The sequence below is a fragment of the Ornithodoros turicata genome, unplaced genomic scaffold (assembly GCF_037126465.1).
Source record: "Ornithodoros turicata isolate Travis unplaced genomic scaffold, ASM3712646v1 Chromosome28, whole genome shotgun sequence".
NCBI lineage: Eukaryota > Metazoa > Arthropoda > Arachnida > Ixodida > Argasidae > Ornithodoros > Ornithodoros turicata.
Genome location: NW_026999351.1, coordinates 1,065,586 through 1,080,976, shown reverse-complemented (window position 1 = coordinate 1,080,976; position 15,391 = coordinate 1,065,586). Strand labels below are relative to the sequence as shown.

General features: G+C 44.3%; 1 protein-coding gene across 1 annotated transcript in view; it reads left to right on the top strand.

Annotated features, from left to right (window-relative positions):
- Positions 1-11,896, top strand: part of LOC135373642 (uncharacterized) — a 69,711-nt gene extending 57,815 nt beyond the window's left edge. Inside the window, exon 14 of the mRNA XM_064606741.1 lies at positions 11,641-11,896. Coding sequence (XP_064462811.1) covers positions 11,641-11,760 — 120 coding nt within the window. The 3' untranslated portion in view covers positions 11,761-11,896. The remainder of the gene's footprint in view (positions 1-11,640) is intronic.
- Positions 11,897-15,391: the final 3,495 nt, after the last annotated feature.

Below are 15,391 nucleotides of genomic sequence, written 5' to 3'. Positions count from 1 at the left end.
TATATAATAACGAACTTCATGAACACGTAGACGATGCGTGGGAAGACCGAGAGAGGGGGAATAGGGAATTGAGGACAAAGTGAGTTGAAGGAACGTTAGAAGAGCCGCTTGAAGGCCGGATGGATACATACAGACGGCACACTAATACAATTGCCCACACTCTGTATGGCCAATGCGTCTCTCAAAAGACGTTTTCGCCTGTCTGGTTCCCACGCCAGCACCGCTGTCTGCGACCATAGGGGTTGATAATTATTACAGAGCCTTAGGTGGCCCGACAAATTTGAATCTGGGCTGTTTTTATGCTGGCCCAACCTTTGGTTAAAACCTTGAGACGTTTGACCTATGTATACAAAGCCACAAGCTAACGGAATTCTATACACAACATTTTTTGCACGTGGAACAAATTTGATGGTTCTGTGTTCAGCATTACATCCAGGCTCTGGTTTCGAAAAAGGCGTTAAACGATCTAACCTGAAGTTGTTCCTAAAGAGGAGACGGACCCCCATCTCATTCGACATAGCCTTCAAATTATGTGATATCTTGTGGTAGTACGGACCTACTGCCATGTTTTCGTTTTTCTCTTTTTCTTCCGTTAAACCTTTCGGGCGAGCATGAAACTGTGCAAGTAAATTGTGCTGGATTAGCTTAAACTCATATCCTGCTCTTTGTAACTTGGCGGTCTGTAGCTTGAATGCACTGAACACAAGATTTAAGCAAGACTTGGTCAGGGCACTGGTTATCAAGGAATTTATCAAACTATTTTTCACCAACTTAGAATGGCAACTCCTTCTAGGCAGAAAGGTTTTTTTAGTTGAAGCATCATAGTGCCAGCATAACCCACCTTTGAAGTGTAATGTCAAATCTAAAACCTTCAATTTCCCGTCGGCAGGATGCTCTTCCGTAAATGTTAATTTGGGGGCCGATTCACGAGCCACACGTTGCAGTTCTACCAAGCAGGATCGGGAACGAGACATAAATATCAGACCATCAACGTATCTAGCCACCAACCAAAACAGCGACCAAAACAGCGTCAGGCAAAGACGAATTTACAAAAGCACGTAAATGAAAGTCGAGGCAGCCTAAATAGATTTCAGATAGGAATGGTGCAAACAGACGAACCTGTGAAAACACAATCCTTTTGGGTGTATAAAACGCTATCTATGCAAGTTACATTAGAATTCAAGTACAAATTCAGCAATTCTAAAATATCACTTATAGCTATGCCAGCGTGAGACTGGAAACGTACCAAAAGATCCTAAACGCGTTTCACAGCAAAGGTTTTTTAAGAGAATAGTACAGATCTTTGACATCCAACGATATCGGGAACATTTCAGAACCATGAAATGGCAAAAGCATTTTGACAAATTCTTCGGAGTTTCTCAGAGATAAGGGGTTGGGTACATTTAAAACTGACAATGATTTCTGGATGAACGCTGATACGAACTTCTGCCAAGTGCTATTTTCATTAAGTACAATTCTAAGGGGTAGATTGGGTTTATGGTCCTTCAATAAAAATTTTGAAGAGAACGCGCAAGACGCAGTTCCTTTGATATCTTTACCAAGGTTGACATTTCGTTTTCATTCAAAATATTCGAAACATCCCTTTTCAATGTTCGAAGGTTCCCAATGAAAGGCACTAACAGCTCGTCAATCGCATCCGATCGCTTTTTTAAGAACTCTTCTCTCGGGAGAACACCAAAACGGCCAGATTTGTCAGTTTGAAGCAAGACGAGGATTTTAGCCTGCAACTCTTCCTGTGCCGCGACCACAGAACGGGATTTTGACACAGTAGCCGGGACCCGTGCATTGGGAAAGCTTGGCAATCGAATTTTCAATGAAAGCATGTGTTTGGGAACCACATTGCAGCTATGAGGTCCACGTCGGAGATGAAATCGAACTTTGAAGGTTTCACATTAGGAGGCCATACCAGTCGGGGAACAACTCCGATTCACGATTTTCTCGATTCTAGATGGTGCCACGGTCGACGTCCTTATCACGCCGTTCACCTCCGACTGCGAAATAATCCCCATTGTGCATGGTTCACGTCGCGAGTTTAAGGCGGCGCGCACCCTTTGCGCTCTTTGTCGAGAGGTAAAGTGTCGGACTTTGACACGAAAGGTCCGCAGTTCGATTCGAGACATTCACGTCTTTTATACTTACTTGCCGTACTACTTGCCTTACTATACTTACTATACTTACTTGCCTTACTATACTTATTGTATGCCGACGTACAAGTGTGATCGGATAGTACGGATGACAATATGGGCAGTACACACACAGATGGTATTATAAACGAATGTTGCCAGCAGTGAGTCTGAGGACAAGGCGATTGCCAATTAAGAAATGAGGAAATGGCCAAGGAAAGGTATCTTCATATGCTGTCAAAGCTCGCCCAAGATGTTGGTATTTCGGAGGCTCTCAACTGGATGTACCAGCGGCTGTAAATTAGGCCATAAACACACAGCGCTTACAGTGCAAGTCACGAAAATCTAGTGCTCGAAACAGTATTCCCTTCTTTTTTTTTGTACTCGCTTACATGCAATTTACCTTGATAATAACTCCATTATTCATGCAAAAATGACATTTTGGTATGTATATTTCTGGTAAGTAAGCATTATCAAATATATGAATTCATTTACAGGGCGTTGGTGCAAAATACTTTTCAAAATTTTCATCGCAGAATAGACTTCTTTACCCGAAAACTTCAGTAATCCGTTCCCCTATGTTCCCTCTTCTTTTTCTTTCATATTACATCGGCTCAGAAAAGTGATGTCAGTCGACAACCCCCAGAGACAGGGGCCTCCCTTCTTCTCGCATTGGTGTGCCAGTTTGCAAAACCGTACAAAGAAGGTGAAGGGCGATAAAGGCTTCGGGTCGACCCAACCAAGGAAGATACGGAAAGGTCGAGCGGCGAGGCCTCCCAGCGGGAGTCGCGATATTTCCAACAGTCTTTTTTGTTTTTCTGGACGCCAAGAGGAACGATTCGACAAAAAATAAAAGGACACAGACTAGAAAGATATTAACAATGGTCACCTGACAACATAACAGGTTCTTGTTTGAGTGTTGCAAAAAGTGCAGTTCGGTCTCCTTATCATGTGGGACAGGAAAATCACTATTCTTGTAGGGCAACACAGATGCAATTACAAAATTGGCGTTTCCAGAGATGAATATAAGCGCTAGTTGACAAATGAAGGAATGATCACCGAGAAGTCGTTTCCTATGTTCAAAGCTTGCCCGAGATGCCGGATTTTCCTCGCCGGAAAAAATGTCCCCGGGAAGAACCATCCCCAGGAAAAGCCCCAGAGAAATCTTCTCCGCAAGAACGAAAGCCGTTTGATCGAACGCGGGGCATTTCGTCCAAGGCAATCTGATCGAACACCGTTTCATCGAAACGGCAGCGGTCGTTTGATTTTTTATTGGTTCGTTTGAAGCAGATGCATACTCTAAACAAGATTGAACTAAAGTATTATATGGCTGTTAATAGAATATCTTTATTTTATACAATGGCGAAATTTCCTTCTTAGCATACAGACTTCGGGTGCCTTTCGTGTACATATCACTATCATCGTTCCCTGTCGTCAGCAGTGAAAAGGGTGCCCAGAAGAAGCACAGACTATTTGCTGCTCCCAACTTGAAGACATTTTCTTCGGTATGCGTCCCACTTGTTCGCGGGATACAATAACAACAACTTTATTTCGGGATGATAGGTGGGGAGTTTCATCGCCGGGCGCGATACTCTACCGCATTGCTGGAGGTGAAGTGGGGACTGAAATAATGGGTCCCGTTACAATTTCACGGGATACTTCCGCATTGTTCCATTCAATTTAGTTTCCTTTCGGATGGGAGAGAGTAAAAAGCCAGAAGGCTGTGCTGTTAGTGAATGACAAAGGTCCGCAAATAACCAGTGGCCTCCTCTCTTTAGCTGAAAAAAAGAAGAAGCAAGAAACAAACAAACAAAGAAGGGGAGAACACTTATTGCCTGCTCCGTATGTTCGAGTCAGTTACAGAAACAGAGGTGCTAAGGACACGCTGCGAGCTTCGAACTCCCTTCGAAGAATCATCTTTCGAACAAACGGCGTCGCTCAAACGCCTTCGATCAAACTGCGTTCGACCAAACGGCGTTCGATCAAATGCTGTTATGCTGTTTACGTTGTTTCTTATTCATGTTTGTACGTTATCAATTACTTTTCTTCAAATAACAGCTTAGGATTTCGGAATATCCAGTTATAATGTGATGAGGAGGATGCGATGGACTGTGGACGGTGGACTGTCAAAAACAAGCCTAAACTAATCAAACCTCTGAAAACTAACCTAGGACCCGGTTCTAAACTAGGTTCCCACTGGGGACGATTTCGCCGTATCCCGGAAATTACAGGAGCGCCGTTGTGAACAGCTGAGTAAACGGATCATAGCCGACCAAGCTCTATCACATCTATCACATCTATCACTCGCAAATTTTGCTGAGTACTGACAACGCGGTAAGATTAGGAAGCGATTCTCCATCAGCAAATAAATATTGACTATGACACGAGGTGATTCATCACTAGTGATTTTCCAAGGTCCTGCTGCCTTCTACTTATTTCTGGCAGATATGTTGGGAAAATGGTAGCCGCGTTCTGTTATAAAGAGGAGTGCTACAGAATACTGAGCGCCATGACCTTCTGTATTCGTACCAACGAAAGTAAACGCATATGCCCACTATCCTGAGGCTCTGACTTCACGCTCGCTGAACGTGGGTATGGTCCGACTTATTCACAATACGATTATACTGTGATGTCCAATGAGGTGGTGTCACGAGATTGGAAGGATTTTGAAAAGCTCATACTTTAGAAACGATTCAAGTGTGCCGCTTGGATAGACGCCATGAACTGTAAGAACTTTCGCGATCGTCACGCTAGCCCCCCCTCCCCCATATGTTATTTTCTCCTCGGATTTGCACTATTTGCGTGGGTCGGCTAGTGGCAGTTAGGGGGGCTCGGGCCCCCCGTAGCCTCCCCGTAGCTACGCCACTGACCGGAATACTAGTATTTTCATATATAGTTCTTTTTTTGTTGTTGGTGGTGGCCAGACACTGATGTTGATGTACAGTATTTTCAGCAGAAGCGGAGTTGTAAGGGCAATGAAACAACTGAATAAGTGGGTGTAGAGCTTTTATAACCCATAAACATCGGCACAGAAAAAGATGTAAGGACAACTGTAAAACCTGTGTCTCACCGACAGTAGAGAAATAAAAGCATCCAGCGAACGATATGGCTAGCGAACTAATGCAGCGAACTATATCCATTTAATGTTGTTCGTTGAATGGAATGTAGATGTAATTATTCATTAATACGTGAAAAAAAAAACGAAAAAAAAAGAACCCTATGTCTCCTAATTTCAACAAATCCGCAAAGCGAACGGTAACACTCGGTCGGCTGTGATGTGCTTCATCGACTATTTAGGTTTGCATCTATATTTCAGGGGCTTTTAGTGCACAATTATCCGCACTTTACCCATCACGCACTTTCTTTTCGTAGTAAACAAGTTGTACATTATTGTTTTTCATCTTCGCTGGCTAGTCTATTTGCGAGCACGAAATGCTATGCATTCCAGTTATTTGATTTCTAATACAATAGCCACAAAACTTATAAACTTCATAATCAACACCATTCCATTCAGTGGTCATTCACTAGAGTGCTCACCCCGTGTCTCTTTGGCCTTTCCGTTTTCAGCCTTCTGATTTTCGGCTTTCTGATAGTTCGACGTTATGATTTTCGGCCTTTTATAGGCTCAATACTTACACTCAGTCAGTCTAAATAAATGCATTGCATTTAGCAACAGCTATTCAAAAAAAAGAAATAAAAAAGGAGAAGGAAGCTCCTAAAACTCTTTGAACTCCGTCTTTATGTACGCGAGGAGGTCTCGGAGCACGAATTCCGTCTCATAATGCGCTGATTATTACCCGGAAACTTCAGTACTCCTTGGTTTTCGCAGGGTACTTCACATTACACCAGACCTTTCGTTCAGCTGGTTCAGCGTAGAGTCACTAGTTCAGTGGCGAATCCCCAGTGACCCGGAGCTTTTCCTGATCTTCCTCAGAAGGCTTTCCTTTGTTTGCGGTGCAAAGAACGACGGGTACAGGTTTTGGGTCATCCAACGCGGAACCAGCAAGAAGTGTCGAAAGATGGAAAATCCAGGGAACCGGTATCGAAACATTGGCCGTATCTCAAATAACGTGATCGAAGTCCCCGTTGAAAAATAAACAACATGAACATGAAAATGCAAACACCGAACTTTTACTAATCTAATAATCAACTACCTAATGTGTTGTTCCGTCGCGTCCGCCCCACTAAGCCGAAGCAGCCAAAAATGTGGCTCTCGTTCGCTAAAATGACTTGGACAGACATCGAAATTTCATGCATGATGTAAAACCCCGAAAAACTAGGGAACACGAAGGGACAGACACAAACACGAAGTCTCAAAAACAGCTGTTCGTGTCTGTCCCTTCGCGTCCCCTAGTCTCAGGGTTTTACATCATGCATCATCTTCACCAGCTCGCTTGCTTCCTAGCCATTTTTTCATCGAAAGTTGTTGAGTTTGTGTGGTAAATAGTGATGTCGGACTTTTAAACACGGCATATCATCGTACCAAGCAATCGAGCATTGTCGTTGGTTTTCCTTCTTTCGCGAACGTGAATTTGGGTTCCGGAAAAGTCTGTTGCCCATTGCCTGGGCTGAAATAATTGTGCAGCGGTCGCTTGATCGATTTTTCTTATTGGTTCACGTGGAGCGTTGACGAAAAAATAATAATAAGATAAAAATGAAAATAAATCTATCAATGAAAGAAAGAAAGAGAAGAGTTCTACCTGCAGTTCTAAATGCAGTTATCCTGAAGAACATTTATTTGTGTGTAATCCTCTTGATCGCTGTTTCAACATTACGAACATTACAGGGCAATGAAAGATGGAAGTCACTGAAAGGGTTAGCCAGCTGTAGGGGTCGAACCCACATCTTCTTCACCCACTCCTACAGCTGGCTAACCTTTTCAGTGACTTCCATCTTTCATCGTTAATTTCATAGGCAAATTGAGGCTTTGTGTGTGTTTGTCCTTACTATGTTGTTCCAGCCTCAGAGCATCAGTTCTCTCATATTACAGGGCAGTCATGTTGAACGTTACTGGAATATTTGTAAAGTCGGCCTTCCACTAATCGTAAATACGGCAGATTCTCGTTAGCCTTATGAGACAGTTGTCTGAGTAAACACAAACCCGGCAAAATCGGGCAAATTGACGTTTCATGTGAAGCTAATAAACTCATCTCAATTCTCTATACGCGCACCGAAAAAAGAAGACGGTTGTTGGCCTGTGGTTGTTGGCGACAATGCCGGCTCAGACGATAATCCCTTTACGAGCAGCTAAGTAAGCTTTTGTTCTGGTCTCCAAGGTCATGCCCTAAGTCAGCGGTCCAGGAAAGTAATGAGGAGAGAGGAGTCAGCAGTGCCGTCCGGTGCGCACGCGCACGCTTGCTCGGCGGAAGGATACGGTCCGCGCGGTTTTGCTGTCTCGTCAGAACGATGCCGTTCACTGGACTTTTAGTTGGTGATTTTGCGTACTCACATTTCATGCTTTTTTATAAAAACGATCTATCAATTCCTGAAACATATCGGGAGAAAGTAAATGGAACGGTTTTTTTTTTTTGAAATGGCTATAGAAGTTTAATAAAAACCTGTCCAAAGAGTCAGGGGAAAAATTTTGTATTTTTTTCATGTTCATGACGTCGCCGTAAAATACATACGACATGTATGAGAAACCTAATAACATTATTCTGTTCATCCCGTCTTCCTCTTTATGGTGAAATCACCCGCGTCAAAATCTGCGCGATAGTTACCGAGAAAAAGCATAAGATATGTTCCATAGGAAATACATTGGGACGGAGAGCTGGTATGCCCTCTTAAGGCAGAACTTTGGCGTTTTGGAGAGAAGGTCTGTGAGGTGCGACGACAGATGCACACTTGCAGGATTGACGGAGAGAGTTGATGAATGGACGTGCTCTTCACGGCGTTTCACAGCAGGTTTGCGAACCGAGCGACGGAGGACTGACCGAAGAGAAGCGAATTCTTCTTCTTGACAACGTTGCCAATCGGAAAATTCTTGGGTATGCCAAAAGTGTGAGCATCATACCGACGGGAAATTGAAGTTTTTATATTTGACCTTACACTGCTGGCAATATGGTGCTTCAAGTAAAAAACCCCTTCTGCCAAGAAGGAGTTGCCATTCTAAGTTGGTGAAAAATAGTTTGATAAATTCCTTGATAACCAGTGCCCTGACCAAGTCTTACTCCAAATCGTGTTCAGTGCTGTCAAGCTACAGACCGCCAAGTTACAAAGAGCAGGCTATGAGATTAAGCTAATCCAGCACAATTTACTTGCACAGTTTGAAGTTCGCCCGAAATGTTTAATGGAAGAAAAAGAGAGAAAAAAATGTAGTAGTTCCGTACTACCACAAGATATCACATCATTTGAAGGCTATGTCGAAGGAGATGGGGGTCCATCTCCTCTCTAGGAACAACTTCAGGTTAGATCGTTTAACGCCTTTGGTCAACCGCTATGGTCCCAGACGGCGGTGCTGGCGTGGGAACGAGACAGGCGAAAACGTCTTTTGAGAGAAGCATTGGCCATACAGAGTGTGGGCAATTGTATTAGTGTGTCGTCTGTATCTATCCACCCGGCCTTCAAGCGGCTCCTCTGACCTTCCTTCAACTCACTTTGTCCTCAATTCCATATTCCCCATCTCTGGGTCTTCCCACGCACCATCTACATGTTCATGAAGTTCGTTATTATATATTAAACGTCTTGCTGGTTTTGAGCCCTCGTGTTAGTGTTTGTTTACGTGTCTTGATCGCTCAGGCTTGCCTATCATGGCAATATGGAGCCTTTGTGTCAAGTTTCAGCCAATATGGGAAAATCCTGGCAATGCTTCGCCTTTGTGGGTCAATATTCTGTGCTTCCTGAGGACGTTCGTGGGACCTTGGTTGCCTGCTGAGAACACGCGCAATACATGTAACAACTTTTTCAGTACAGCCTGGTTGCTCAATATATTTAAGAGAAATACTAAGAAGCTGAGGCTGAATATAAAAAAAAATGAGAGGCTCAGCGAAACTGAAGTTCGAGAATGATCAGGAGAACCATCCACTACCGCCAGACCGCGGTCGAACAAGTTTGAATCTCGATGGGTGGATGCCACATCCCAGACTGCCCCACCACCGCCACACCAACGCAACTGCCTCAACTAGCCTTGGCTACGATCCTCGACTGAAGCACACTGTGACAAAATCTGTAGCCAACGGAAGCTCGGGAGCAAGCGTTGCCAATTGGTTTCGAAATTGCGCCTGCTTTCACCAGCTAAAAATACGCTACGTTCCCTCGACTGATTCGGTATGCCTTCCTGCGGCCACCCACAGAGAAATTAGAGCTCCGTCCAGCTCCTTCCTCAGTTCCTCTTTTGGTCTTCATCCCCGCCTTTCCTTCTAACCTCTATCCGTATGGTTTAGCTGGCCTTCAAGAAAGCCACCTTTGCCGTTATGTGCAATGATTGTTACTGAAAAGAACATTGTGTGAGCATCATCATCGTCGTCATCACTGCCTCTGACATTTCATCACTTTCACCGTGGCGTTCATAAAAGCGATGAACTAGGCCACTAGACTTCATAGGCCAGAGTCGACGCATCGACATGTACTAGCTCTTTAATTCGACCCTTTACGAACCTAAAGTCTTAATGCTATCTTCTATAACGTCTAACTTGAATAAAAGTCGGCTATGGTAGCACGCCTGCTGTTCACACCTTTATTCATCGATATATGACCTGGCCAAATGAAGATATCATCTGGACCACCACTGTGTCATCACGCGACCAGCTGGGCGACACCGTCATTAATTTTTTGTGTGCCTGACATGGCGCAGTCGACAGGAGTTCCACTCTATTACAGGGCAAGATGGTTCCATATTCAGTCGGTTCCGATTCCCTGCGGCATCTATTTTGTACAGTTCAGTACTCACTGTTGTGTTCACCTCCTTTTCGGAGCAGAATAGAATTTTCGCGCGCTTGTCTTGTTCCTTATCTTGTACATTTTTCTCCTCGCCGCGGAACACCATCTAAGGCTGATTAGCAATATATGCGAGTTTAACGTGACGAATTTACGTCATTTTATGGCTTCGATCACGGATGATTGTGTTAACAAGAAGTCAGTTTTCATTTTCTACATTAATCTTACGCAAGTTTGGTGGAACGCTTTGCCACTGAAGTCTCTCAGGAAAATCAGTCGCTCTACCAAGACAAGCTCGTACTACCTATTACCGAGCTAATGCCTTTCATAAAACGCCTGCTGTTCCATACCTTTATCCATCACTATCAATCTTGGTCAAATGTTGATATAATCTGGACTGCCGCTTTTGTCATTACCGGCCGTCAGCGACTAGCCAGTCTTCCATTTTTTGTCCCTCGAAGTTCCCCGCTTATTGTATTCCTTACTGTTTTCATTCATTGGTGATTAAATATTGGTAACGATTTCCGTTCCTGCAGGATGTATTTCGGTTGTTTTTGTGCCTCAGCTCTTTCGGTGTCGGGCTCCGTTCTCGTTTCTGTTCCCGATTTTGGTAGGACGAATGAAAATACATTTTTGTTTCTGTTTCGGTTTCTGGTGTTAGTAACGAAACCATTATCGTTTCTGTTTCTATTTTTGTTTCCGATGAAATTCAGGTAGATACCGTTCATAGTTTCAGCATCTGTTTCCCGTCACAATCCCTGGTTGCGTGGCACGAAACAGAAAAATGTTCGAAGGTTCATGATTCATATAGCCGCGGAGATGCATTTTGTACTCAAATAGCGCACAATACACGATGGGAAAATCATTGGCTATCCAAGTGAGTTTGGACAACGTCGCATGTCTTCATGTACAGTTCTACGTATATCACATGTATATTTATTTTTGCCAAGGAAAAAACAAAGAGAATTCGCGTGCCGATGCTTTCATTTCAACGACTCAGCTGAAATGACGATGGGTCTAAAGTTGAATAACTCTCATACGATTCACGTTATTGGACCGCGATTTGGATTCAGACACAGGCGTTCATCTATGTGTACGTCCATGGTGCGATCTGTTTAATGAACGCAACAACACAGCGCAGCAACCATCGACGACACAACATAGGCGCTGAGTAACAGCTGAAGTTTATGCTGTGCACCGCAGGAAAATAAAAGGGTAATGGGAGGGAACAAGGGAATACAGGGCACATTGGCTACACAGGAGAAGCCTCTAGATAGGCAATCTCCCGTAGTTGAAGCTCAATGCAAAGTGCACTGACAGCTTTCTTTTCTGTCACGCATCGTGAGAGATTCGAATATCGCTCTAGTGCACTGATCTCTCTGTCTGGCGAAAACCCGAGTGCTCCCTAATATAGGTCAGTAGCCAGATGCTCCTGAGTGCAGTGCCAAATTGTTTTCTGTCCCTGATTTTAGAGATGTAGCATGTTACATAAGCCTATCATTAAGGTACCTCCCCGTCTGGCTTCCGCACGGATTGTCACAGGTCACCGGAGTGTCATAATGGACAAAGTCGCTCTACTTTCCGTGCTAAACAATAATCGTTTCTCCTTTTTTTCCTACAGCTGTGCTTCTTGAAGAAATGTGGAAAGAAATACAGCGAGATAAAAGCGCTGTCCCGTCGTAACTGGAACCTACCAGACAGCCATTACGACGAAATGGATGCCTGTGCTAAATATCCATGACATGACGTTCATCTGCTCCAGGTTACCTGGTCGTGTCGTGCTGGCTACTTCGATTCGACTAAGTGCCTGCTGCCGCTGTCTTGTGTTCAATATTGCTGTTCAATATGTCACTCTATAACAGATTGATGCTCATTTGCCACTTGTGCGATAATTGTTCAAACTGTGCTACAAGAGCTATAACGTAGAGGTTGCGTAAAGTTGGAGGCAACTCAAAACGCGGCTGATTCTTGGATGGTTATCCTACATCACGCGCTCTGAGTGCCGTCAAACTACTTTGCAAGTGTAGGTTACCCGGATGGTTTTAAATTTGGTTTGCGAATGTCAAGGCGAACGACAGGACAGAGATAACCATGACACATTACGCGTTTTAAATACGCAATAACACTTGTCACTTGTACACCTGGTTCGGTTGGGTTAGGTTAAAGGGAGACTCCGCAAGGATTTTTTTTTTTTTTTTTTTTTTTTGTAAAGGTGAGCACCACACCGAACACGGAGCACTTCTCGATGCCGAATACAACAAACTAATGCTTTTTGCGCTGGTAGTTAATTCGTAAATGATGACAATGACAATGACAATGATGATGACCGAAATGCGAAGAGCAAAAGAAAAACAAAAGTTCCGTACTAGGGTGTTTCGTCCGGAGCAGGATACTATGACGTCACCCACCAGCATTATCGTCCGCTTGGAAACCTGTGTTCTCCTCGGATGACGTCAGCAGTAAGGTGGACTAGTGTTAGTGGTCTATGCGAAGCATTGCAGGCGTGTACCCCTCGATTCAAGCCGGGCACGTGATCTTTGACAAAATGCGATTGCCGCACACAAAGCGTTTTTTTTTTTCGAACTACGACGACCTCAGTATTCCAGTGTGTGGCTATTTTCAGTGTAGAAGTTTTTTTTTTTTTTCAAAGCAGCTTGCTTGTGCAGCTCACAAAGCAGTTATTTCATGTGACCGTGTCAGCAGACTCAAGGTGCTAGATCGCAGTTTTACTAGTGGAATAGTTTTGCGCCCTGATAACAGGTACCCTTCACAAACTTGCTTGTGGTTCATTGCATGGAGGACAAAAAGTGTAAGTGTCCCACTTTATACGTCCATGCATAGATTATGAACCGTGCACTTGTTTATTGAGACTATCTGTGTCAGAGAGTCGAACCCAATCTGAAACGAACACTGTTACTAACAGTCACTCACCCTGACGGGAGGACATCACGTTCCACGTGACCTTTCGACGCCACTCGCTCAAGCGTCGCCCACCTACGCATTGCTGATGAAGGCCCAATAAGGCCGAAACAGCTGTCCAATGCTGGTGTGGCGACGTTTGGGACTTATAAACATATGTTCAACGTGCAGCCAAAGAGTGTATGCTATTTTTCCTCATTTGATACTTTACTGGCTTCGCACTGGGCTTTCAGAGGTGAGTCACTCACCCTGACGGGAGGACATCACGTTCCAAGTGACCTTCCGACGCCACTCGCTCAAACGCCGCCCACCTACGCATTGCTGGTGAAGGCCCAATAAGGCCGAAACAGCTGTCCAATGCTGGTTTGGCGACGTTTGGGACTTATAAACATATGTTCAACGTGCAGCCAAAGAGCGTATGCTATTTTTCCTCATTTGATACTTTACTGGCTTCGCACTCGGCTTTCAGAGGTGAGTCACTCACCCTGACGGGAGGACATCACGTTCCACGTGACCTTCCGACGCCACTCGCTCAAACGTCGCCCACCTACGCATTGCTGATGAAGGCCCAATAAGGCCGAAACAGCTGTCCAATGCTGGTGTGGCGACGTTTGGGACTTATAAACATATGTTCAACGTGCAGCCAAAGAGCGTATGCTATTTTTCCTCATTTGATACTTTACTGGCTTCGCACTGGGCTTTCAGAGGTGAGTCACTCACCCTGACGGGAGGACATCACGTTCCACGTGGCCTTCCGACGCCACTCGCTCAAACGTCGCCCACCTACGCATTGCTGATGAAGGCCCAATAAGGCCGAGACAGCTGTCCAATGCTGGTGTGGCGACGTTTGGGACTTATAAACATATGTTCAACGTGCAGCCAAAGAGCGTATGATATTTTTCCTCAACTGTTACTAACCGTTATTTTTGGCCGAGCCGGAACTGCACCAAACCGCAACCGTCAACGCCGTTTTGGAGCTGAACTAGAACTGAACAGTTGCGCGGTTGCGCAACTTTGAAGGTTGCGCGTGAACATAAAAACACATTTTTCTTTTTCTTTTGATTAATTACTGCAGTGACCCGCTTTGGCTGGAGATTTTTCTCTAAAAGATGTCCACTGAAGGCGCCAAAGGGGTAGTAGCCACATCGAAAGCGACGGCGCTATGAATGTTTTTGCGTGACATTCATTTGAATTTTTATTTAAATAATGACCGCCTCCCACTCATTCAGCGCAGCTTGTAGGAGGGGTCGGACAGATACTTAACAAATGAACATTCTTATAAAAAGATAAACATATGTAATTATATAAGAATACAAATATACAAGTTCTTCGATTGGTGCACCGGTTCGCGAATTTAACTGAAACATCCGATATATTGCTCTCCTCGCTGAGGGGGATGGCAGTCCCTCCATGGCACCGTCACTGCTAGCAGATAACAATGTTTATCTTTCGTCACGAAAAGAGTAGACGGCGTCCGCCGCGATGAGCTATTTCTGTCAACGATACTTTAGGTGGTCATGCTTAACCTTCATAGACATAAGTAGTCAGCCATTGAGCCGTTTGTTTGCGATGGGATAATGTATCAATTGTCTCTGTTGTAAATATGATGATCGTTATTGAATGAAGTTATGCGGTGTTAAACTTTGTTAAAGATTGTTTGTGTAACGTTAATGTTATATGCTGATGATCAAAAATATGTGGAGGCCACACTCAGACAATCCATGTTCCTTAAATGCGTGATATACGGATGATGAACTGCCAGCTTCCCCGCGCAGACTGAAAAACATCCAAGTTGGCTTCGTGAGCCTTATTCTTGTCATTGAAGCTCGCGCATACCGACATTAACGTACTGGTTGAGACAACATACAGATAATGCACAGAAAACATATTTCAGAAACTGCATGTATGTGTGGCATTTGCGGGGCTCTCTGCCCTGGTCAAGGTGAAACACGGCGCATGCAAGAAAGAATACATACTCTTGAGCTAATGGCTCAGAAGCTGTCACGTGACGATTAGTTCGGCGGAAATCTGTCGCGCGCGATCGAGACAGATGTGGAACCATCTAGTAGCGAGAGTACTATCCATCGCTCAGCACACCTCTAATTCTAGTTCACTATATCAGAAGTGTGTTTATCTGAGCGCCCTATAGCTTCACAGAGAAGCTCGCTTTGTAATAAATATATGCAGTTCTGGAACGAGATATTTCCGATATACCACATCCTTTGTTGTGATTTCGTTGCTGAGTCAGGAGGACAGGCGACAAGCCGAGGACAAACGGCAGAGGACAATGAGAATGTACGCGTGTGTGCACTGCTGCGCATTTTAGTATTTCAGATCTGCCGCTCAACGTAAGCAACTACGAAGGAAGTCCACCCTGTAAGCAATGTTTCAAGCTTAGCTGTGTAAACCTGGTGTAGTATTTGGTGCAATTGCCTTGCAATAAAGCTTCGATA